Raw genomic sequence first — 23,990 nt, forward strand, 5'->3', positions numbered from 1 at the left:
GGTTGCAGTAAGTACTGGGAGATGAAGAAGCTTGCACAGGATAGGGTAGCATGGAGAGCTGCATCAAACCAGTCTCAGGACTGAAGACCACAACAACAACAACAACACGTCTTTTTCCACATTCAGATTAAAAAAAGAAAGAAATGTTTTAGAGACAATATGGATGTCACATCAAACCTTATTCTTTTTTAAATTTACAACTTTTTAAGCAAATATCCAGCAAAGTTTAACTTCTTGAACTGATGAAATACCAGGACCACAGAAATAAAAGGCCTCAAATGGCACATCTGATATCTGAAGGCAATGACTTGTTATCGGACCCACTTCAAACAAAATTCCCAATTGAACTACATGACAGTAGCTGTCAATTTCATACAGAGCAACACAGCAAAATCATGTCCACTGCTCATAATAGTTATTCACTACTGAAATTTGCAATGATACATCAAATGAGACGTTATCAGTACTAGCTTCTCTCAAAAGTGGAGAAGTTTTCAGTATGACAGTTCTTATCTAATATACAAGTGAACCTTCCAAATTTCAATCTAAAATACTGTTACACCAAACTTCTTGTTTGCTATAGTAACAGTTCAGAATGGGAATTGCAATTAAAAATCATGGCAGTTGTGGAAAGCCATTCAGTAACATTGCTTTTAGTGGCATAAATATCTCAGTGTCACTGACATTCATTAAAAATAATTATTGTATGGGAACTGAATGTTATGAATGAATGTGGTGCACATTGTAATGTGCAATAAGCCATTTGGACCATGTATATTCTCAAATTTACAATCTCATCCATTTTTCAATCTTATTTGAAATGTTTTAAACTCCGACTCTATAATATGTCGTGCTAACACAATTAACCCCTGTGATAAAAGAATTTCATAAAAATTACTGTACTACAAAAAACAAAAAAAAAGCTTTGTTCATGTGAATACATATATTATCATAATTGTTCTATTGTGCTGCTGAGCGAATTTCATTTTCTGTAAATTATTCTTGATTTAATGTTCTGTTTTGCTCTTAGTATGCCTAAATCTTTACTGATGTACTATGAAATGATGTGAAGTGGGTGCCAGTTGGTTGTATGTTGTCTGTCAGGAAGGAAGGAAGGAAAAATGTAAAGTTGTCTGGAGTTTCAGACAAATGGAATGTATTTCGCTGAGTGAACATTGTAGTTGACGTCATCAAGGCATATAGGACTATTAAAATTTAAAACTACATATGAATCAGTTTGTAGTCTATGTCATTTCAAGAAGCATGTCAATCTATAGCGTTTCCAGACCTAAAAGAGAACCTGGCTTCCACACAGAAGAAATTCAAGCAACGGATTGAAGGAGATCCTTTAAAAAAGGAAACAAGAAGAGTATTTTGTCTTTAAATCTACCACTAGATCTGCCCAACAGTATTTCTACTCAATGAACAATTATTACAATTAACAGTCATCCAATGTGCATAACAAAGGAGGTCGTTAAAGTGGTGCCCTTGTGGCCAGGATACTTATACGTTTGGATTTTTGACAGTGTTTATGTTTCAGGTGATCAAAAAGCATATAATTGTGTTGCAAAGTGTAATGATTTTAAACCAAATATTGTTTGACATAGTAGATGTTGAGAAGTTTTGGAATGACACAACACTATGGACATACATGGTTTTAAAAGGTTGAAACATTATTACGAAAGTTGACACCACCTACCCAATCCAGGACAATAATAAGCTAAGTACCAATTAAAAATTTATTTTTGTACTTTCTCAGTGCAATGTTGTGTGGACATTCTAACTGGCATTTTTTCTAGCACTGATAATTTATGAACAAATTTACAACAAATGGATCATGATCAGAACAATGAAATAAATATGCTGAAGCTACCAGCTTCAACTAATGACTTTAAAAAGGACATAGCCAATAAAGGCCTGTTTCAGGATGCATTAGGCAATAGTTGACCAAAACAGTTATATGAAATCCATGCAGAATCGAAATTTTTAGACAGTAGTGTGTTATATTTGAGTCCAGACCATGAGAAACAAGTACAGTTGCACATAAGTGAAACAATGCTGAGTGAAAAACCGAAACAGTTAAATTTACAAGACATGTTTACTGCATTAATGTCATCAATTAAACAAAGAGCGAAAAACTGTCATTGATAGAGAAAAATAGTGAAAAAACTGTCATTGGTAGAGAAAAATAGTGAAAAAACTGTCATTGGTAGAGAAAAATAGTGAAAAAACTGTCATTGGTAGAGAAAAATTGTGAAAAAACTGTTATCGACAGAGAAAAATAGTGAAAAACTTGAAAGTCAATAGTCTCAGAATGTAATGTCATTAGATCAGAGCTTAATGCACAAATTTCAGATATTAAAAAAGACTTAGTTGGTGTTTTTTCGCAAGTGAAAGCTACAGATGAACATGTGAAAAAAGTAGAGGGGAAGTTAGAGGCTTCAGAATCCAAAATTCAATCATTAGAGACAAAACCATAGGAAGTAGACAAGGGTCTCAGATCTGAGACAGGTGCTTTTGAAGTTAGATGTAAAGATGCTGTTGGAGACACTAGTAAACAAGCTGTAAATTTTATAAATAAGCAAAATGATAAAATAGACAGTGTTGCCTCAGAAATAGATAAAAAAAGTTCAGAAAATATCTGAGATAACAGACTCAAATGTGTTAGACTTACATAGTGATGTCACTATTACCAAAAAAGCAAGATGGGGCTTATCTAAAAAAATTCTTCAATGTAGGACACCCAAGCTTTCCTACTATGCCACTAAAATATTTCCTCAGTGACATGCATTTCCATCCAGTTGATTTTATATGACATTGCCATGATAGTTTTCTCCCTGGTCTGAGTGATGAACTAAAAATTAAGTTTATTAAAAGAACATTAGAAGGGGAAGGGCTGTCATAGGCCATCCAACGTGACTGTAGCAATTTATCCATAGATGAATTCAAAAAGTGTTTTTTGAAAAAGTTTTGGTCTGACACTGAACAGGCACAGATAAAGAGTGAGTTTTTAAATGTTCCGATGTACAGGGAGCAGTATGGGGATATGAAAGAGTTTTGCGAAGACCAGATCATGAAACATTCTCACTTAGACCAACCTTTTCATGAATTAACTCACATAGGTGCACTTAAGAGAAGGCTACCAGAAATAATTGAAATGGGGTTACTATATGGGTCAGATGATTCTGTACACCAGTCCTGAAATATGTAGAAACGTTGGACAGGGTGTGTAACAGGTTTGGCCACCACAGTACAGATTCCAAGAGGCTTAACTGGAGTAATCACAATAATAATAGAAATTCAAATAATAATGACAGTTTTAACCAAGGACATAACAACAACATCCTGGCAAGGAATGACAGGAATCCAAATAATTTTAGAAATTATCAGGATGTAGCATCAAACCATGGGGACCAACAGTTTTATGAGAATAGAAATTCTGGGAACAGAAATGGTGATGGGAATTTTGAAAATAGTGGTGGAAAATGGACAAATAGTAACTAGTCCCCCACACATGTGAGAGATAATGATAGTAGAGGTGATAGATTAAACTGAAACCCTCTCGGTTGGCAGAAACATTGGTGGACAGTCAATTTTGACAGTAAACAGTAACATAAAACCTATACAACACTCATTATGTAAAATTCAGAGAGTTAACAACTATTTGATTATTTTATGAGTACAAAAGTAATCAGAAGGATGTTTTTCTGTTTGTAGGGAAAAAAGTTTTTTGATTATAGCAAAAAGGTAAGGTAATGGAATTTTACAAAATGTACGAGTGTATCAAATTATTTTGAGTGCCCTGAGTAACCAGTAAACATGAAAGTGTAAAAGGATGTATAATGGCAGGAGTAATGAGATTAGTACACTGCATGTACACAATTTTTTGGGAATATTGAGGAAGTATAGGGTATATATAGGTATTAGTAGAAGAATACACCAGAGCTATTTAGCATCATGCACTAGCTTGTAAAGGGTTTGTATAATGTAATAAGTGAAAGTACAGTTGCCTAGTGAAGTGTATTTGAAAGTAATGAAGTGATTGTAGGGAGTGTTACCTTTCTGACCCTTAACCCTTATGTGGTCATGTGGCTTTTCGTAACGTTAATAGTCGCGTAGGGTGTTGCTAACACCCAAAATAATAATGGCTATAATGACACTGTTGTGCAGCATATCACTGATATGAATATGTTTGCTTCACAAATGGCTATTTAGAATGTTATCTCCCAGTATATTAGCGTTTTATTTAATGTTACTATAGTATTAAACTGGGTTATTTGAAACATATGCAATAATTCCCATTTTCTTACAATATTTTGTTTAATTATTTATTTCTGTTATTCTTCATACTGTATTACAGGTGTAAGACATTATACTTATAATTAAAAATTTGTTCAGTCAGTTCATACAAACATTTTATGAAATCTGTCACTATCACTGGCTGCAAGGAGTGCGTTATCATAGCACTTTTCCCACACATTTCTCATGTGCTTTACACACATAACTTTCAAACATCGAGCACAGTGCAATTTAACTTTTATATCTTTACCCCGAGGACAAACTGTGCAGCACCTGGGCTTAAGTATCCTTTGCTCAGAAGGTGGTGCATTGTTGCTGTCTTCAATTCCTGCCATTTTTGTGGCTTTCTGTCTAACTTGTTTATGCAGGGAGTGAGTGGCTGCTCTCTTACACACTATGGGATTTACTAATGACCTTCTGACATCACGTAAAAACATTCTTCGGGAAATCCTCTCATTGTTATTATTTGCATATATCATGAAGGCGTTATTGTAAGCATTGTCAATCATTCGAAAAAATAGGGCAAGTGACCAGCGTCTAGTTTTTCTTGAGGTTGAATAAGTAGCGCACATTTCATCTATTGTGTCCACACCTGATTTGGTCTTATTGTACATTGTTATAATTTCTTGTTTCTTTTCCTCTGCAGTATTAGTGTCAATGGCACAGTCATGATGCAAAGATGAAAGAAGAATAATGTTCTTGCTCTTCTTTGGCACATATGAAACAATGGTGATATCCTTTCTGAATCCAAAAAGGCTGCTTCTAAGTTCATGACCTCTCGAGCAAACAAAGTCTGGAGGGATCTCCCTCTTATTCTTTCTAAAAGTTCCTACTATTGTACGTTTCTTTTTCAGGAGCTCTTCAGTCAGTGGTATGGAAGAAAACCAGTTGTCTAGTGTCACATTGCGTCCTGTGCCTCCAATAGGCTGTACAAGTCTACTTACTATCTCCTTAGGCGAGTTTGACAGTGCAAAGGGACCCTCTGGCTGTTTCCCCAACATAGATTCCCATCCCCAAAGTATACCATGTTCTAGCATCACATAAGGTGAAAATTTTCAAACTACATTTTGCAGGCTTGCTTGGTATATATTGTCGGAAACTGCATTTGCCTCTAAATGCAACCAGTTGTTCATCCACTGTTGTATATTCAGACAGTATAATTACTGACACAGATTGACATGAGTAATTCAAATACTTCTCTGAATGCAGCTAGGTGATAGAATTTCATTCAATTGTTATTTGCTCTCTCCAGCCATTTAACTGTAGCATACCTCTTCATTATTTACCTCACATTTCCAGAAAGTAGTGTAAAGTTTAAGTTGTTGTTTCAGAAAATTCACCCTGTTGTTTCTCTTTACATACAGTTGCGTATAGCCCAAATTTGTGGAATCATATTTTCGTGTTTACCTGTAATTTAATTGACTTGTTCTTAATCAACTATTACGTTTATCATGAGTGAAAAGTGTTTGACTTGCCATAGAACCTTAGATCGGTACTTTGGTGTGATGGGTGCTGTAGTTTCTTCCAAGTGGGCGACTGTAGTGGCGTGGGAGTGGGGGAAGTAAATGATACTCGTCAGTGGTTTCATAGGATATGTAGTAGAGGTAGGAAGATATTAGAACAGGAGGGGAAAATTGGCACCCTTCAGGCTGAGTTAGATGAGGCCAAGGGGGATCTTGACACATTAAGGAGGGAGAAGGGCAAAAAGAGGCGAGAAGTGGCAACAGGAGGAACAGGCCTAGAACTTTGTCTGACAGCTTCGTGGTGAATAAGGAAAATAGATTTGACCTGTTGCTTTGGTTAGAAGCTGGTGAACCTCAAGCAGTTGCAGGTGTAGACAGGGCACAACAAACTTTCAGCAGCAAATTGAAAAGTAGGAATGTAGGGAGATCAGTAAAGAGAAAGAAAGTGTTGGTGTTAGGTAGTTCCCATGGAAGCGGTGTTGGCCAAGTTTTGCAGGATGAACTAGGATGAGAATACCAGGTCACCAATTTTTTTTAAATCTAGTGCTGGTCTGGAGCAGGTGACAGAGGATTTAGGATCACTTTGCAAAGATTTCACTACGGAAGACACCGTGGTTACAGTGGGTGGGCCAGGTAATAGTATTGACAGAGTTCCTGGGTGCAGTACATAGTGTGACCTGGCAAAGATTGCATCAGCATCGAACCATACTATTGTTGAGTTTGTATATGTTCTTGGGCACCATGACCAACCCAATTTGAACTCTTCTGTCAGTAGAGTTAATTTGGAGTTGGTTGGTTGGTTTGGGGAAGGAGACCAGACAGCGTGGTCATCGATCTCATCAGATTAGGGAAGGGTGGGGAACAAAGTCGTCCGTGCCCTTTCAGAGGAACCATCCCGGCGTGATTTAGGGAAATCACGGAAAACCTAAATCAGGATGGCCGGACGCGGGATTGAACCGTCGTCCTCCCGAATTTGGAGTTGGAATGGCTGCTTATGTCAGGTGCAGGGTCACACATTGCTGTGGTTCCTGTTGGTTCTCTCAATATGTGGGATTATACTAGGCATGGCCTTCACCTCAACAGAAAAGGGAAGGATAAACTGGCTGAGCAAATAGCAGGACAGTTAACGGGGGGAGGGACTGTCATGAGTGATAAAATACCAGTGGTTATAGTGTTCAGGGAAGACTCTTTTTAGGGTAGGGAGGACAGAAAGTAACCAAGTTGTAAGAGAGGTTAGGAGTGAGACAAACCTTCAGTTTGAGAAAGAAACCAAAAAAACATAATTCTAGCTTGTTACATCAGCATAAACAGCTGCTGGTTAAGAATTTTAACAATCAGCAGAATTATATTACAAAACCAATAGTCAATGGCCTCTCAGAGCATGGCATGCAGTTCCTTCTGTTAAATGTTAATACTGAACAGGATATAAAATATGTTAAATCTGAACTCAAGAGGGTAATCAATAAGGCAAAAATTGATTATTTTAGGACACTCCTCAGAGACATTCACTGGAGTGATGTTTACAGTGCTCATGACATGAATGAAAAATATAACACTTTTGCTAATAAAGTGCTTACCTTATTTGAACACACTTTTCCCCCAAAACTAGCCAAGGTTAGAGCACAGTCTACAAAGAAGTCATGGATTATTCAAGGAATAGAGGTGTCTTGTAAAACAAAAAGAAAACTGTATCTGTCAATCCAAAACAGTTCTGATGATTATGCTATAGCACATTACAAGAGATACTGCAAAATATTAAAGACTGTAATACGGACATCAAAGCAAATATATTACATGGAAAAGATAGTCATATCAGATAACAAAATAAAGACAACATGGGATATAGTGAAGTGGGAGACTGGTAGAACCAGATATGAAGCGGGGCAAATAGCATTAAGAGTAAATAATACATTGGTGACAGATATGTATAATGTTGCAGAACTTCTTAACAAACATTTTATAACTGTTACTGAAAAGATGGGGTTGCCAGATTCTGTAGATGCTGCCGTGGGATACCTTAGACCAGACATTTCAAGTAACTTATATAATATGAATCTGACCCTCACTACCCCAACAGAAGTAATGTCCATCTTGGCCCACCCCATTAGCTGTGCCATCTAACGCACTGCTAGTCACTGCCAGTCCCTGGCACGAATCTGCCCGATGGATTAGTGTCAAAGTCCGGTATGCCGGCCAGTCTATGGATGGTTTTTAAGGCAGTTTTCCATCTGCCTCAGCGAATGCGGGCTGGTTCCCCTTATTCTGCCTCAGTTACGCTATGTCAGCGATTGCTGTGCTAAAATTTTCTCCGCGTATGTGTACACCATATTTAGTCTACCACAAAAACATAAAACATTGGGGCTACACTCTGGTGTGAAGCGTTACTAGGGAAGAGGGTCCACTGGGGGATGAACCGCACAATAACTCTGGGTTTGGTGTGGGGCGGTAGTGGGGTGAGTGGACTGCTGTAGCCTGTTGTTGGGTTGTAAACCACTGAGGGCTATGGCATGGATAAAGCCTCTCCATCATTTCTAGGTTCCCAGTTCCACACAATACAATACGATACAACGTCCATCATAAAATCCTTAAAATCAAAAACATCTGGTAAGTATGATGAAATATCAACACAGTTAATTACAGAATGTGATTCTGAGTTAAGTAACATATTAAGCTATCTGTGTAACCAGTCATTTATCAGTGGAATCTTATCACAAATAACATACTGTCATAGTTGCAGTTCAGATTTCTAAAGGGTTCTGATATTGAGAAGGCTATCTTCACTTACAGTGAAAATGTACTTAATTCATTAGACAAAAAATTGCAAGTAACTGGTATATTTTGTGATCTGTCAGAGGCATTTGACTGTGTAAATCACAATATCCTTTTAAGTAAATTACAGTATTATGGTGTAACAGGAAATGCTGCAAAATGGTTCAAATCTAATATCTCTGGCGGGGTGTTATTAAGAAAGAAACATGTATTGAGCTATTAGGCATCAGCCAACTGGGAACTAATTACATGTGGGGTCCCACAAGGTTCCATCTTAGGGTCCTTACTTTTTCTTGTGTATATCAATGGCCTTTCACCAGTAACATTACCAGATGCCAAGTTCATTTTGTTTGCCGATGATACAAACATTGAAATAAATAGCAAATCAAGTGTAGTCTTAGAAAGACCGGCTAATAAAATATTTGTGGACATTAATCACTGGTTCCTAGCCAATTCTTTGTCACTAAACTTTGAAAAAAACACACTAAATGCAGTTCAGAACTTGTAAGGAGTGTCCCACGAGTATATGCCTAACAGATGATGACAAGCAGATAGAAGAAGTGGACAGTGTTAAATTCTTAGGATTACAACTTGATAATAAATTCAACTGGGAGGAGCACACTTCAGAACTGCAGAAGTGTCTAACCAAATCTCTATTTTCAATGCGAATTCTGTCAGACATAGGAGATATAAAAATGAAAAACCTGGCATACTATGATTACTTTCACTCCATCATGTCATATGGGATTATTTTTTGGGGTAATTCATCAAGCCAAGCTAAAGCAACGTGCAATAAGAGTTATATGTGGTATGAACTCAAGAACATCCTGTAGAGGCCTGTTTAGGGAACTAGGGATATTAACTACTGCTTCCCAATATATTTATTCATTAATGAAATTTGTCATTAAAAATATATCACTTTTTCAAAAAAACAGCACAGTTAATGGAATCAATTCTAGAAATAAGAATAAACTTCACAAGGATTTGACGTCACCTACTCTTGTAAAAAAATGTGTGCCTTATTCAGGAACACACATTTCCAATAACTTGCCAACAGCCATAAAAAAGATAACAACCAATGAAATTCAGTTTAAGAGAAGCCTAAAGGATTTATTGGTGGCCAACTCCTCCTACTCCATTGATGAATTTCTCAGTCGAACCAAAAGATTTTTGTGTGTGTTACAATCAAACTTCTGCACCATTTCAGTGCAATATTGTGTTCACTGTAAATAAGTACTGTAGTAGTTATATGTTTATTACCTTATAAATAAAATAAACATTTTTTAAAAATTTTAAATTCTGTGTATTAATGTGACCTAAGTAAATGAGTGTTGTAAAATAATCCTTTTATATAGTGTTCATTAAAAAAATGACAATCATTCCACTTGGGACCTTTGGAAGGTACATTAGCTTATGTGTTTTAGTTGTAAATACTGTATTTGTCATGTATTATTGTTTGTCTGACATGTTCTACATCCTGGAGGACCTCCTCATTACGAATCAAAAGGAATGACAGTAAATCTAATCTAATGTCTTATACTACATTACGTTATTTTGTGAAGTTTATCTATTGTGCAGGATGAAGCAGGTGATTTTTTGTAGGTGATTATTATCATTATTATTATTATTATTATTATTCTTTCTTTTCTCAAACGTTATGTCTGGTCAAAAATGGAAAGTGACGCGGACCTTGGTCAAGGGCGACTTCCTTTTAACTGTACAGTATATGTTACATTGCATTTAGGAACTTTTGGGTAATTGAACATGTATCAATAATTACAGATTTCTGTAGTTGTATATATATGTTTGGATGTAGCTGTATTGCGTTGATGTACTGGTGGATACTGTGTGGTATGACTCCTGCAGTTGACAGTTTAATTGGTATAATGTCAACTTTATCCTGATGCCACACGTCCTTGACTTCCTCAGCCAGTTGGATGTATTTTTCAATTTTTTCTCCTGTTTTCTTCTTTATATTTGTTGTATTGGGTATGGATATTTCGATTAGTTGTGTTGATTTCTTCTTTTTATTGGTGAGTATGAAGTCAGCTTTGTTATGTGGTGGTGTTTTATCTTTTATAATGGTTCTGTTCCAGTATAATTTGTATTCATCATTCTCCAGTACATTTTGTGGTGCATACTAGTATGTGGGAACATGTTGTTTTATTAGTTTATGTTGTATGGCAAGTTGTTGATGAATTATTTTTGCTACATTGTCATGTGTTCTGGTGTATTCTGTATTTGCTAGTATTGTACATCCACTTGTGATGTGATCTACTGTCTCTATTTGTTGTTTGCAAAGTCTGCATTTATCTGTTGTGGTGTTGGGATCTTTAATAAGATGCTTGCTGTAATATCTGGTGTTTATTGTTTGATCCTGTATTGCAATCATGAATCCTTCCATCTCACTGTATATATTGCCTTTTGTTAGCCATGTGTTGGATGCGTCTTGATCGATGTGTGGCTGTGTTAGATGATACGGGTGCTTGCCATGTAGTGTTTTCTTTTTCCAATTTACTTTCTTCATATCTGTTGATGTTATGTGATCCAAAGGGTTGTAGGAGTGGTTATGAAATTGCAGTGGTGTAGCCGATGTATTTATATGAGTGATTGCTTTATGTATTTTGCTAGTTTCTGCTCGTTCTAGAAAGAATTTTCTTAAATTTTCTACCTGTCCATAATGTAGGTTTTTTATGTCGATAAATCCCCTTCCTCCATCCTTTCTGCTTAATGTGAATCTTTCTGTTGCTGAATGTATGTGATGTATTCTATATTTGTGGCATTGTGATCGTGTAAGTGTATTGAGTGCATCTAGGTCTGTGTTACTCCATTTCACTATTCCAAATGAGTAGGTCAATATTGGTATAGCATAAGTATTTATACCTTTTGTCTTGTTTCTTGCTGTCAATTCTGTTTTCAGTATTTTTGTTAGTCTTTGTCTATATTTTTCTTTTAGTTCTTTTTAATATTTGTATTATCTATTCCTATTTTTTGTCTGTATCCTATATATTTATAGGCATCTGTTTTTTCCATTGCTTCTATGCAGTCGCTGTGGTTATCCAATATGTAATCTTCCTGTTTAGTGTGTTTTCCCTTAACTATGCTATTTTTCTTACATTTGTCTGTTCCAAAAGCCATATTTATGTCATTGCTGAATAGTTCTGTTATCTTTAGTAATTGGTTGAGTTGTTGATTTGTTGCTGTCAGTAGTTTTAGATCATCCATGTATAGCAGATGTGTGATTTTGTGTTGGTATGTTCCAGTAATATTGTATCCATAATTTGTGTTGTTTAGCATGTTGGATAGTGGGTTCAGAGCAAGGCAAAACCAGAAAGGACTTAAAGAGTCTCCTTGCTATATTCCACACTTAATCTGTATTGGCTGTGACGTAATATTATTTGAATTTGTTTGGATATTAAGTGTGGTTTTCCAATTTTTCATTACTATGTTTAGGAACTGTATCAATTTAGGATCTACTCTGTATTTTTCCAATATTTGTAGTAACCACGAATGGGGTACACTATCAAAAGCTTTATGGTAATCAATGTATGTGTAGCGTAGCGGCCTTTGTTTAGTTTTAGCTTGATATGTCACTTCTGCACCTATTATCAGTTGCTCTTTACATCCTCGCGCTCCTTTGCAACAGCCTTTTTGTTCTTCATTTATAATTTTGCTCTGTGTTGTATGTGTTATTAATTCCTGTGTAATGACTGAAGTTAATATTTTGTATATTGTTGGTAGGCATGTTATGGGGTGATATTTAGCTGGGTTTGCTGTGTCTGCTTGATCTTTAGGTTTCAGATAGGTTATTCCATGTGTAAGTGTATCAGGGAATGTGTATGGGTCTGCAATGTAACTGTTAAACAATTTAGTTAGATGTGAATGTGTTGAGGTGAACTTCTTTAGCCAGAAATTTGCTATTTTATCTTTTCCAGGGGCTTTCCAATTGTGCATAGAATTAATTGCTCGGGTGACTTCATGTTGCAAAATTATCACTTCAGGCATTTGTGGTATCATCTTGTATGTGTCTGTTTCTCCTTGTATCCACCGTGCATGTCTGTTATGTTGTTCCGGGTTTGACCATATGTTGCTCCAGAAATGTTCCATGTCTGTTATGTTTGGTTGGTTGTCTACCTTAATGTGTGTGTTATCTATTGTCTTGTAAAATTTCTTTTGGTTTGTGTTGAATGTTTGGTTTTGTTTCCTTCTATTTTTACTTTTTTTGTATCTTCTAAGTCATTTGGCCAATGCTTGTAATTTTTGCTTCTTTCCATCTAATTGCTCTATCGCTTCTTGTTGTGTGATTTTACCTAACCTTTTTTGTTTTTTGTCTGATATTTCATTTCTTATAAATTGTGTTAGCTGTCCAATGCCTTTTCTCAGTTTTTCTATTCTGATCTGTAGCCTGTGTTGCCATGCTGGTTTTGTGGGTTTCTTCTGTGTGTTGGTTGGTTCTGATCTCTGCCTAGTGTGTATATTTAGTGTAGTGAGTGCTCCTATATAAACCAGCAGTTGTAACTCTTCCGTAGTTGTATTTTCATTTATTTTGTTGTGTATGATTGTGTTGATAGTTGTTATCGTTGTTTCGACTTGCGGGTTATTTGGTGGTCTATGCAAGAATAGTCTAATGTCTGTGTTTGTGTCTTTGTATTCTGTATATGTCAGCTGAAATTTTTCTTCTATATCTAACATGTGTGTCACTTCGTGTCCTATTTGTGCTTGTTCTGGTGGCTGTCTTAAGATTTCGTTTTCCTCTGATTGTTTAATTGATGCGTGGTGTTCTTTATTTGTTTGCTCTGGGATGTTTGAGTCCATTACTGTATTTTATTCGTCTTCTGATTGCATATTATTTTGTCCCAGTATTTGTTGTACTTGTTGTTTGATGTTTTCTAATTCTGACTGGGGTATCCTGTTATTTTTGATTATTACACGGATCTGATCAGCTAGTCATTGTTGTGTTTAAAAATTTAATTCTGGGTTTCTGGTAATAAATGTTGTGTATACTTGTGATCTGTATCCAGTTGTGTTGGTTCCTAAGTTTGTTGCTTGGTAATAACAGAACATGAGGTGTCGGTTAACTTCATCAGACCATCTCATCCCCTGTCTTTGTTCTCTTTCTAGGGTGGTTGCAGGAAGCATGTCCTGCAAAACACCTCTATTTGGATTTAAATCATTTTCCATGTGGCTAGCAGTGTCATTACCATTGTGGACAGGCATAGGGTTCAAGCGTCGTCCCCGACCGTGATGGCGCTTGTCCGAGGCTCCATTAGTTCTGTCCTGAACCAACTAATCACACTAAAAGGGGGGTTAGCCCTATTAGTGGTTTGTTCTTTTCGTCGCCTTTTACAACTGGCAGAACAACATACCAGAGGCCTATTCATTTCCCGGGCCTCCACGGGGATTATTACTATTATTATTATTATTATTATTATTATTATTATTATTATTTAAGTATTAAGTATTAAGTAGTATTTAAGTATTATTAAGTATTTAGTGGAGTAATAAGGTGATATTATGAGGATAATAGGTAAAGTTATTAAGTTGATACAATGAGGAGATATTAGATGTATTTAATGAAGTATTTATGTATTACTTATGTGATGAGGAGAATGATGTTGGGTAGGGACTGGATAGGGAACATAACTTTTTCTTACCATGGAGAAAGTTTATGAAAGACACATATAGTCAGCAAGGTTTGTAGAGCAAGTTGTTTTCGGTCTGAAGTAACAGACGCAAGTAAATACTCAGTTAAATTTATGCAGAAAGATTGGGTCTATGTGAAGTGTGACACCTTTTGTAATTAGGCAACATGTCAGTAATCTGTGCACTGGAAAGTGATTAAGTGTCTTGTTGGTAATTAATGTGAAGAATGTGACACTTTAAAATAAGAAGTAAGCTGGAGAATGTTTTTAGGGAATTAACAACTATACCTATACACCACTACATACTTGTACACTGATGAAAGATAATGAGAAGTCAGAAATGTTTACTTCTGAACTTATGAAATCTTTTTACTTACACTGAATCATACAAGGTAAGTCAAGAAAACACATCTGAACACTTGTGGGTAGATGTATTCAATATTCAAAAGGCTCTAAAAATTGAACTACTTATTGTATCAGACTATATACTTGAGACATATAACTGTTCTGTTACTATTTCTGAAAATCTGATGAATGATGGGAGTTATATAGTTACTTTTCTGAAAACATGATGAGGTATATACTAAGTTTTTGAAACATTTTACCCCAGATGGCAGACTTATAATGAATTAGTTTTGTGCTTGATGTGCACCAAGTGTTACAACCCAATAGTGACTTACTGATACATGTAATGATCAACATTTATTTGTACAGAAATTCTAGTTTTTAAGTTTTTAAAGTGTTTCACCACAACCATATCCCACACAATGACTTTTAAATATCTAAGTGGTGTTACATATTTTCTTTGCTGTTTTGTTATTTATGTAAGCAACTATGAGTATGGGAGTGATTCTTGAATGATACTAACAGGTACAAAGACTACTTTGCCACTGAATACTATACCCACACCGCATAAAAAAAAACTACATACCACTATCATTTTTGTAAATACCTTGAAGATACTGTATGATAACTAGTAATATATGTATACTATACATTGTCTTTGAACTACTTGTAAACTGAAGGCACCATGCGATTTTATGTAGATGTCTATGACACAAAACAAGCAAATCCTATTTTCACCGAAGTGCGTAAAAGATATCGGGCGAGTTATTGACATCTGTGGGCACTTGCTTCCCAAAATTTGATACATAATATCATCTGTGTACAGTATATAATTTTGTATATTACCTTTGTGGACATTGTCCAATTAAATCCGGTTTTAAGTGAATATTCAACCAGAAATGGTATGTAAATTTCAGACAACACCATGATCTGGAGAGGATATTTTCATTTTTATGCTTTCAGTGTTAGTTATATGACATGTGCTATGGACATTTACCATAGTGTTAATAAATATGTTATTTCATTGATGTTGTATATTATCCTCACCCACGAGTTGAACCAAACTGATAGTGAACTGGGCTGTGTGTTTAAACACACTACATGGTACCCTCAACTGGACTTGGACTTAAATTGTCATAAAGAACTTTTAGTTAAGTGCTAGATTTTACCATGTGGTATCCCGAATTGAAGCTGTGCCATGTTAGCACACCGGACTTATATTTGAACTACTATACACATAATCTAGTATCCTGGAACTGAGTAGTGCTTATGTAGCACACAGAACTTTAACAAATGCCTTGACGTTTTAGTAGTGTCTATGCTGCACACAGTATTTCATGAACTACTGACAATGTAAAATAGTACTGTAGCCATGGTAGTGCCAAAAAGGTACAGAGGACTTGTTTCTAAGATATGGTATCGCATTTTTCGGTAGCAAAATTGGTATAGTAATCTACAATAGTGCAAATGATATAGTATTTTACAGTTATGATGAAAGTAACAGAAAAGACTGTTTTCAAAATAGTATTAACTTTTCAAAAAGTTTAGTAACTTTAGGAAGTCAATTGTATAAGAAAACAAATCATTTATCTTAGTATTTTCTGCATCCAAGTTAAAATTTACAGATTGCTGAGTGTTAGTTTTAGTCTTGTTGCCCCTAATGCGTTAATATTTGCTTTACAGTTTTTGTCTTAGTGCAAGTATTTTTCTTTAATATTGCTAATTAGTAGTTATACAAAATTCAAATTTATTTATTTACTTTTTTCAAGATGAGTTAGTATCTGCTTTTGCCTAAGGGTTTGCCAAGTATTCTTTTCACTCAAACTTCAAATCAGATAAGAAGTCATTTTTATGTTTCTCTGGTTTCTTTTTGAAATGCAGATTCTGAAAGCCTTGTTTATCTTGGAATTTTCTCAGGAAATATTTCACATATGTGGTTAGGGAACATTGGATTCTGAATTTTATACACTGAAAAATGTTGTTGGAAATATCCTTGGAGCTGTGTCCACTCCTAAAAAATCAAGACCATCAACAGTATGAAGAAATCTTTGTTTATGTGACTATATATTTTCATAATTGTTCTATTGTGATGATGATGATGATGATGATGATGACAAAAATTGCTGTCCATCTAACACTGGTGGCTCATGCAAAATTTTACCGATGTGCTACAATACTACAAATATAAACAGATTTTTTTTTTACTGTATCGTCATGACAGGATTGACTTAATACTGTTGTGATATTAGCCTTACATAATGAACTAAGCTCATGTATGATATTTTTATCTACATCTACGTAGATACTTGGCAGTTGACCACATGATGCATGGCAGAGTGTAGCCTTTACCAGTGGTAGTCATTCCCTTTCCTGCTACACTCAAAATATAGCATGGGAGAAATGACTGTCCACCTTTGTGTGGGCCCTAATTTCTCATGTCTTATCTTCTTGGTACATATATGGAAAGTATATTTGGTGGCAGTAGAATCATTCTGTAGTTAGAGTCAAATACCATTTCTCTAAATTTTCTCAATAGTTTTCCTCAAAAACATCGTCTTCCCATTTGAGTCGCTGAAGTATCTCCATAATACTCATGTGTTATTCAAACCAACTGCTAACAAGTCTAGCAACACACCTCTGAACTGCTTCAATGTCTTCCTTTAATATGATCTGCTGCAGATCCAAAATACTCAATCAATATTCGAGAATAGATCACTAGTATCCTATATGACATCTGCTTTACAGGTAACCACAAAACTGGTTATCATCCACCTTCACAACCACAATCCTCACATGCACATTCCATTTCATATTGCTTTGCAACATTACATTCACATGTTTAAATGATTTGACTGTGCCAAGTGGCACACTACTAATGCTGTTACAGAACAAATTTCTTTCCCTACTCATCCACATTAACTTACATTTTTGTACATGAAGAGCAAGCTGCCATTCATGACAACTAGGAATCTTCAAATAAATTTGTAGTTGAAATATGGACAACAAGCAGCCCTATAATGGAATGACGATAATGAAAATTTGTGCTGGGCTGGGATTTGAACCCTGATTTTCTGCTTATTGCAAGAGGTCATCTTACCATTAAGCTACCCAAGCATGCCTCATGGGCAGACTCGATCTTCTATATGTTGTTAACCATGTGTCTATAACCAACACTAGTACATCCATTATGTCTATTCCCATACAGGGGAGACATTTTAATTGAAAGTCACTTGCCCAGTGTTGGTAGTTAAATAAGATATTGCAGTGCCTGTGTTGTTCAGAAGTACAATGTAGTGGTCTGTCTGACATGTATGTATGTCCAGAGGACCACTGCATCACACCTCTTACGAAAACAAGCAGTGCAATATTGTATCTTAAGTAGAAATCTTGTGTAAGGCATCTTGTATCCCATTACAGTCACACAACAGTGAAAAGTTCCTGTACATCACATTATTATCAGTAAATAAACAGATTGCTGCCCACCCTATATGTTTATGATTTCCATTGTTTCTTTTTTGTTAATGCATTGATGTCCTAGATCTTTCACCCCTTCTACCACATGCATTACTGTTCATGAATAACAAACATGGAAAGCAAATAACACACTGTACACATCACAAACACAAATCCAATGCTCTTCATACCCTTTCATAAAAAATCTCCTCATATACTCACTTTTTTACCACCACCTACAACCTTTTGACTTACAAGTGTAGTAATCTTAACTAAATTGAATATATTAATTTTACCAATATAAATTTAACTGTTTAAATGTATTTAAAATTTTATAATTGAAACTTTAACATTATGATGGGGGAAAAGAAGCACAGAGCAGCAAGAATCAAATGTGAGCTGACAAACTGCCAGCTGGTATGCTTGAACAGTGCACCATGGCACTTATATGTCAAGTATTGCTCACAAATCCCTCATACTTTACTCACAAATTATCAGAGAGAACTTTACATTTTTTATGGCCCATGCAGGTGACATATGATAGTAAGTTCAAAGGGGCATCCACCCATTTCTACTCACACAGTTTGATCCAGATTTGTTAGGATTTAAATTTGGAATAGGTGTACCTAACTCTAATTCTTCCTTTCTTCTCCAAAAATCTACTGGAAAAGGGCCTCTTTAGTAGAACATATACTGAATTTACCATATTGCTTTCACATCACCTTACAGACATCTTCAAAGAAAAATACTGACTTGTGAATGACATCATGCCCTTAGTGCCACCAGGGATAATGTCACACCAGAGCATGTGCAATCAAAACAGACAGTTTTATTGCTTTTTTGAGTTGAGCATAGTGTGGATGACCATTTCAGCACTTGACACTTGTTTCTGGTTATCATATGGAGAGCACTACAAAACATTTGTTCGTCCATTTTATTTGCATACCAGCACACATTTTATGAGAAATGGTATAATTTTAGTGCAATGTTTACAGTGAGCTGTAGCATGTTAAAACATGATCACCAGCCACACTGCCATCAGTAGTCAGCAACAAACTGGTGCAGGAAAATCACTAAAGAAATTCATGAAAACTATCAGTTTTGTCATATCTCCACTGCCATAACTTTTTACAGACTTCTTCGAGCATTTTGTATGGGATCACGTCCAAATGATTAGGCTATCACGAGTTCTGTGCTCATTGTGTTCCAAAATGACTTTCTGAGAATCACAGAACTCAGCTGATGACTGCTTCTCTTGACAGTCTTCTCTCAATGTGTAGAAATTAGGGATTAAGTTGGGTAAGAGGATTGTTGAGGGAGAATTATGGTGAATTAGTGGGGAGTTACTCTTTGTATAACAGTGCAGATGGAGATGACACAGTGATTAACATGTTGAGAATTGATGGAAGAAGTAATTAGTACATCTGGTGTAGTGTTTTAGGCTGGCAGCAGTAGACTATAGGTGTTGATAGGCAAGAGTGAAGATTTCTTCAGTGGGTTCATAGCAACAAGCCATAATGAGATGTATTGAATGGTTGGACTTACGAGTTTCAGAAGAAAGTAGAAATTGGTGCGCAAGTGGTCTTAGGACTGAGAAATGAGAAATTCCACAGAGTACTTTTTAGAAGCAATTGGAGGCCATGCTAGACTTCTTGACTGCAGTCGATGCAGCAAGTCTTGTCTATTGATTACATTACCACCACCAATTATCATCATCATCTGGAATCTGTTGTTTGTACAACAGCTACAAAATTGCAGTAAATATAAGGCATACCTGGTAGATTTCTACAGCTGTATCTGAAAGAACTTCTCTGTATTCAGTGAGATCAAAATTCTGTAGACACTGTTCATTCTGTAGTGATGTGTTTTCAGTTTGGAATGTTTTGTCTCCACTATACTGTTTCAGATTATGCAGAAGTCTCACAGTATTTGAAAGCCACAAAACCATTATATCAATATCATCATGGCCTTTCTTAGTAACTTTTTCGATGGTGTAGATAGTTGTTGTCAGGAGTAATCGTACTTTCTCATAATCATTTTGACAGTCGGCATGCCTAATGCACATGAACAAAGTGTATGCAGGCAATCCTGGCAGTAATGTTACAGCAATATGTGGCTTTAATTCTGCAATTAAAAGAATGTAAAATTCATAAACAATGGAAGTACTTCAATAAAGAGAACACATGAGTGAACATAATGAAAAATTATTCAGGGATATATACTGACCAAATATCACATGCCTAACAATATGTCTAATCTCCTCTTTGTGAAACTCAAAAATTCCTTGGTAATGTCTTTCATTCTTTCTTATCCCTCTTCTGTTATTCCTTTGACCTTGCCTCTTCACTAGCACTTCCTCTATTGAGTTTTCAGCTGTTTCTGCATTGTTATCTAATTTGCTGGAAAACACTAGGGGAAAAAATGTAATATTGTTTCTGAAGCAGTTACACAATCATCATAACAGCACCTCTCAAAATATGGAATAATTTTAACATCCTGTTTATTGGTCTTCAAAATATACTTCCACCCTGCATCCTTCAGCACTTCAGTTTGCAATTTTAAGCTGTTCTTGCATTGTGAAAGTTCCTCTTTAGCTAAATCTAGTTTTTCTTGAAGGACCTGGAATTTGTACACAACACATTTAGAAATAATTAATATATCCAAAATGTATTTTGCCATTTGCACTGATTGTGGTAAAAGTATAAGGAAACAAAACTGTATTTGCAGGCAATGGATTGGGAAAAAATAACAAAGAATAATAAATGTGGGATTAATTATAAAACTGCTGGGGAAATGATTGCACTACAAATTGCATCTATTTGCAAACCATTACAAGAAAAATTCCAGTGATGATGTTAGATGAAAAAGATCTTGCATTTCTCCTTGGACCATACTGATTTTTTCAATAATGATGGATGTGCAGGATTTATGTACAGTTCCTTATTATCTAGTGAGAAGGTATCATGAAAGGTTATCCTCAGGAGTCACATTCTCTGGCCACAAAAAATCATAAGATATATTCATTGTATCTCTGTCAATTAAACCTTATACTTATTTCCTCACAAATCATTTGTAATTATTGGTCCATGTACATTGGGTGAAGTTTAACAAAACACAAGAAACTAAATACAGTTTATCAGCATTCTTAAAATAGGGACTTCATAATTCAAGGATATATTAAACAGGTTGGGAAGCCACAGAAGATGATCACAGCATTTACAATCTTATAGTCATATTAGGAGGGTGAAATCTGTAACTCTGGGCGTACCAAGAGTATCCTGAGAGGAAGCATTCAGTAAGTAATGTAAAGGAGTACAATGCTTTAACATTTCTGGCTCAGTTCTTTACTGCATTATGAGCATGAAATCTGCAGCAAATGACAGATGCAAAGTTGCCAGGATTTTTCTATGCTGAAACCAGTAGATTGTATACCATAATCAAAGAAATGAAGCAGATGATGCAATACTGGGAGAAACTAAACTGCTTTCAGAATAAGATTTTCACTCTGCAGCGGAGTGTGTGCCTGTCAGGAAGTTTCACTATACTGCTTGCATATAGTGGCAATGAACTGCTAACTCATTACAAAAACAGCAATAAATTGGATAATAATATTTTAAAATATAACAACTGGAATTTACATAATTATTCATGGTATCAGCAAAGTTTTCACAGATGAGCTGCAGCTTGGCACAGGGTAAATGACAGCCAGTTGAGTCTTTGATTAGTACCCAACACAGTCAACATGTCTGCAACACATATCATTGTAAATATAATGCTATCAATCAAAATTTTCATAATCAATCTAATGTTCATGACAATTTTTGTAACACATGTATATCTTCCAACATGCCTGTGTGAGAAGTGAAACCATTACAGATATGTTGACATTACAACATTTTATTTCTGCGTAAAGAATATTTCATATCAAGTTGCTGTTAACCTAATAAAAATGTACTGGTAATCTAATAACTTACATATTCACACACGCCTTATTGCCACATTCTGCAAAGTAGATGTGAAAGTTAATTTAGCATCAGTTCCAGTCAACTCTACTCTTCACGAAAGAATGCCACTGACATAGGAATGAAGGTGAGTGACCATTCTGTGGAATCGTGATGAGGTTGGGTGAATGTGCATTGCTGTTGTTCAACTTTTAACATATTGTTTCTCAGCCACTCATGTGCACTAGTCCTGTCCATTATCTTAGTTGCCTCAGCCAGTTTCCAGCTGCAGAGCTTCATGATAAACCAAGTTACTTCTCATACTACAGGAAACAGACTCAGAAGGAGTATGGATTTCAGTTTGAACTTTTCAGTGCTCCAGGAAAGTGTGTTTTTAAGTGCAAGTACATTTCTTAGGTAAGCACAGCCCTTCCATCAGATTGGAGTGACATTAGTTAGCTGGAAAGTAGTGTTTGAGACAGTGAGATCAATGTGGGAATGTTTAGCTTCGATAGAAATTTTTAGAGTAATGTCTTTGTGTGATTCTTTCTCCATTTACATCGACTTTGAACTTACTTTTTAGTTATTATTGACAACAGCTGCCAGTAGCCAGCTGGAAGTGATGTATTCAACTGACAGCATTTATCATTTTCCAGTCCAGAGCTCATATCTCTGAATCTGTCCTGAAAGTAGTTTGGTAAGTACAGGGCCTTCAGTTGTTGACTCTGGAGTAGTGAAAAGTTCAACCCTCTCTCACAGGTCAAGTCAAGGCTGGCAACCCTTATTTCAACTTACTGGGTAGTGTGGCAGTGCCGAGAAGTTATCCAGTTCTACTAATAATGCTTCAGATTAAATCTACAGAGCAGTAAATCACATTATTTGTGTAGCACACTGGTCATTGCTAAGAGTAGTGCATTCCAACTGCTGCCATGGATGGAATTGCATGCAATGCCACAGAAGCTCTGACATATGGACAAAAGGAATGTTTCAAACCCAACATTGCATAGTAATGAATGCAGCCATAAGGGTGATTGTTGTTTTAGTAATATAGTGGGGTTTAATAGCTGTTATTAAAATAGAATAAAAAGTTATGAAAGTAGTGATAAAATTATAATATGGTTTATAGGAAATTAGGAGTAGCATAGTATACAAATACTAGTTTGACAAAGAGAGAATGAAATTTTTCACAGAAAAGAACAAACATTAAGAAATTAAGACCGAAGATCAGTTGTGTAACAACTGCAGGTGTAAATTGATTCCAATAGAAAATAAACTGTTTTTTTTATTAACAAGAATATGAATTTTATTGGCTGGAAAGACAATTATTCAGAGTTTTGCTTAATTGAATAATAAAGGTAATTATCTCATGTTAGTGCGTAGGTGCTCACCCAGAGGATACCAGCTTTAATGGTGGTGATGGAAGAAAGTTTCATCACAGGAATCTGGACAAGGGGATGAGGCAGGGAAAAGGTGGAAGCAGAGAAGAGAGGTGGGGTAACATCCCTAAAGTGTGTCACTCAGTCACTATGAGAGGGCATTTTGTACTGTTGGTTATTCCTCAATCAAATTTGAATGTAAAGTTTTACAAACACCCTCCAAGGATTTGATTTGAAGAATGAAGTATGTGAAGTGAGAGTTTACTTTCATTCCATGCTAATCTGCAATGACAGAAAAAAACTGCACTGCAAAAGCACTCAGCACAGTCAACTACACAAGAAAAAAAAGAGAAAAAATAAAAAAAGAAAGAATAAAAATGAAATGGACACTTCACTGCTGGGTCACAAGATGAAAGCAACAAACATTTTCCACTAGTACCTGACAGAGAAAACAGAATGGTATTTGTGCTTAGCCATGAAGTTCAGCATTAAGTAAGGGACTAACTGGAAACATCTAAAAAATTGGCATAATTATGAACTCTTAAAAAGACCACACAAAACTACAACTGTTATTGCTGATTGGGTCTCAGTCCTCTATGCATTCTACTATTGTTAAGTTTTGTTACTGAGAAGAAAGCATAGAATAATACATTGTTTCCCCATTACAGCAGTCTGTATTATCACCTCTTCATGCATGTGTGT

The 23,990-nt window shown here is 35.7% G+C and overlaps 1 protein-coding gene across 1 annotated transcript in view; it reads right to left on the reverse strand.

Moving 5' to 3' along the window:
* LOC126471263 (unconventional myosin-Va-like) overlaps positions 1 to 23,990 on the reverse strand; it is a 131,293-nt gene that overhangs the window by 48,406 nt on the left and 58,897 nt on the right. The window contains exons 7-9 of the mRNA XM_050099381.1: positions 20,434 to 20,590; positions 20,198 to 20,380; positions 19,746 to 20,095 (exon numbers count right to left, since the gene is read on the reverse strand). Of these exons, the coding sequence (XP_049955338.1) occupies positions 19,746 to 20,095; positions 20,198 to 20,380; positions 20,434 to 20,590 (690 nt within the window). The remainder of the gene's footprint in view (positions 1 to 19,745; positions 20,096 to 20,197; positions 20,381 to 20,433; positions 20,591 to 23,990) is intronic.

Source organism: Schistocerca serialis, chromosome 3 (assembly GCF_023864345.2).
Source record: "Schistocerca serialis cubense isolate TAMUIC-IGC-003099 chromosome 3, iqSchSeri2.2, whole genome shotgun sequence".
Classification (NCBI taxonomy): domain Eukaryota; kingdom Metazoa; phylum Arthropoda; class Insecta; order Orthoptera; family Acrididae; genus Schistocerca; species Schistocerca serialis.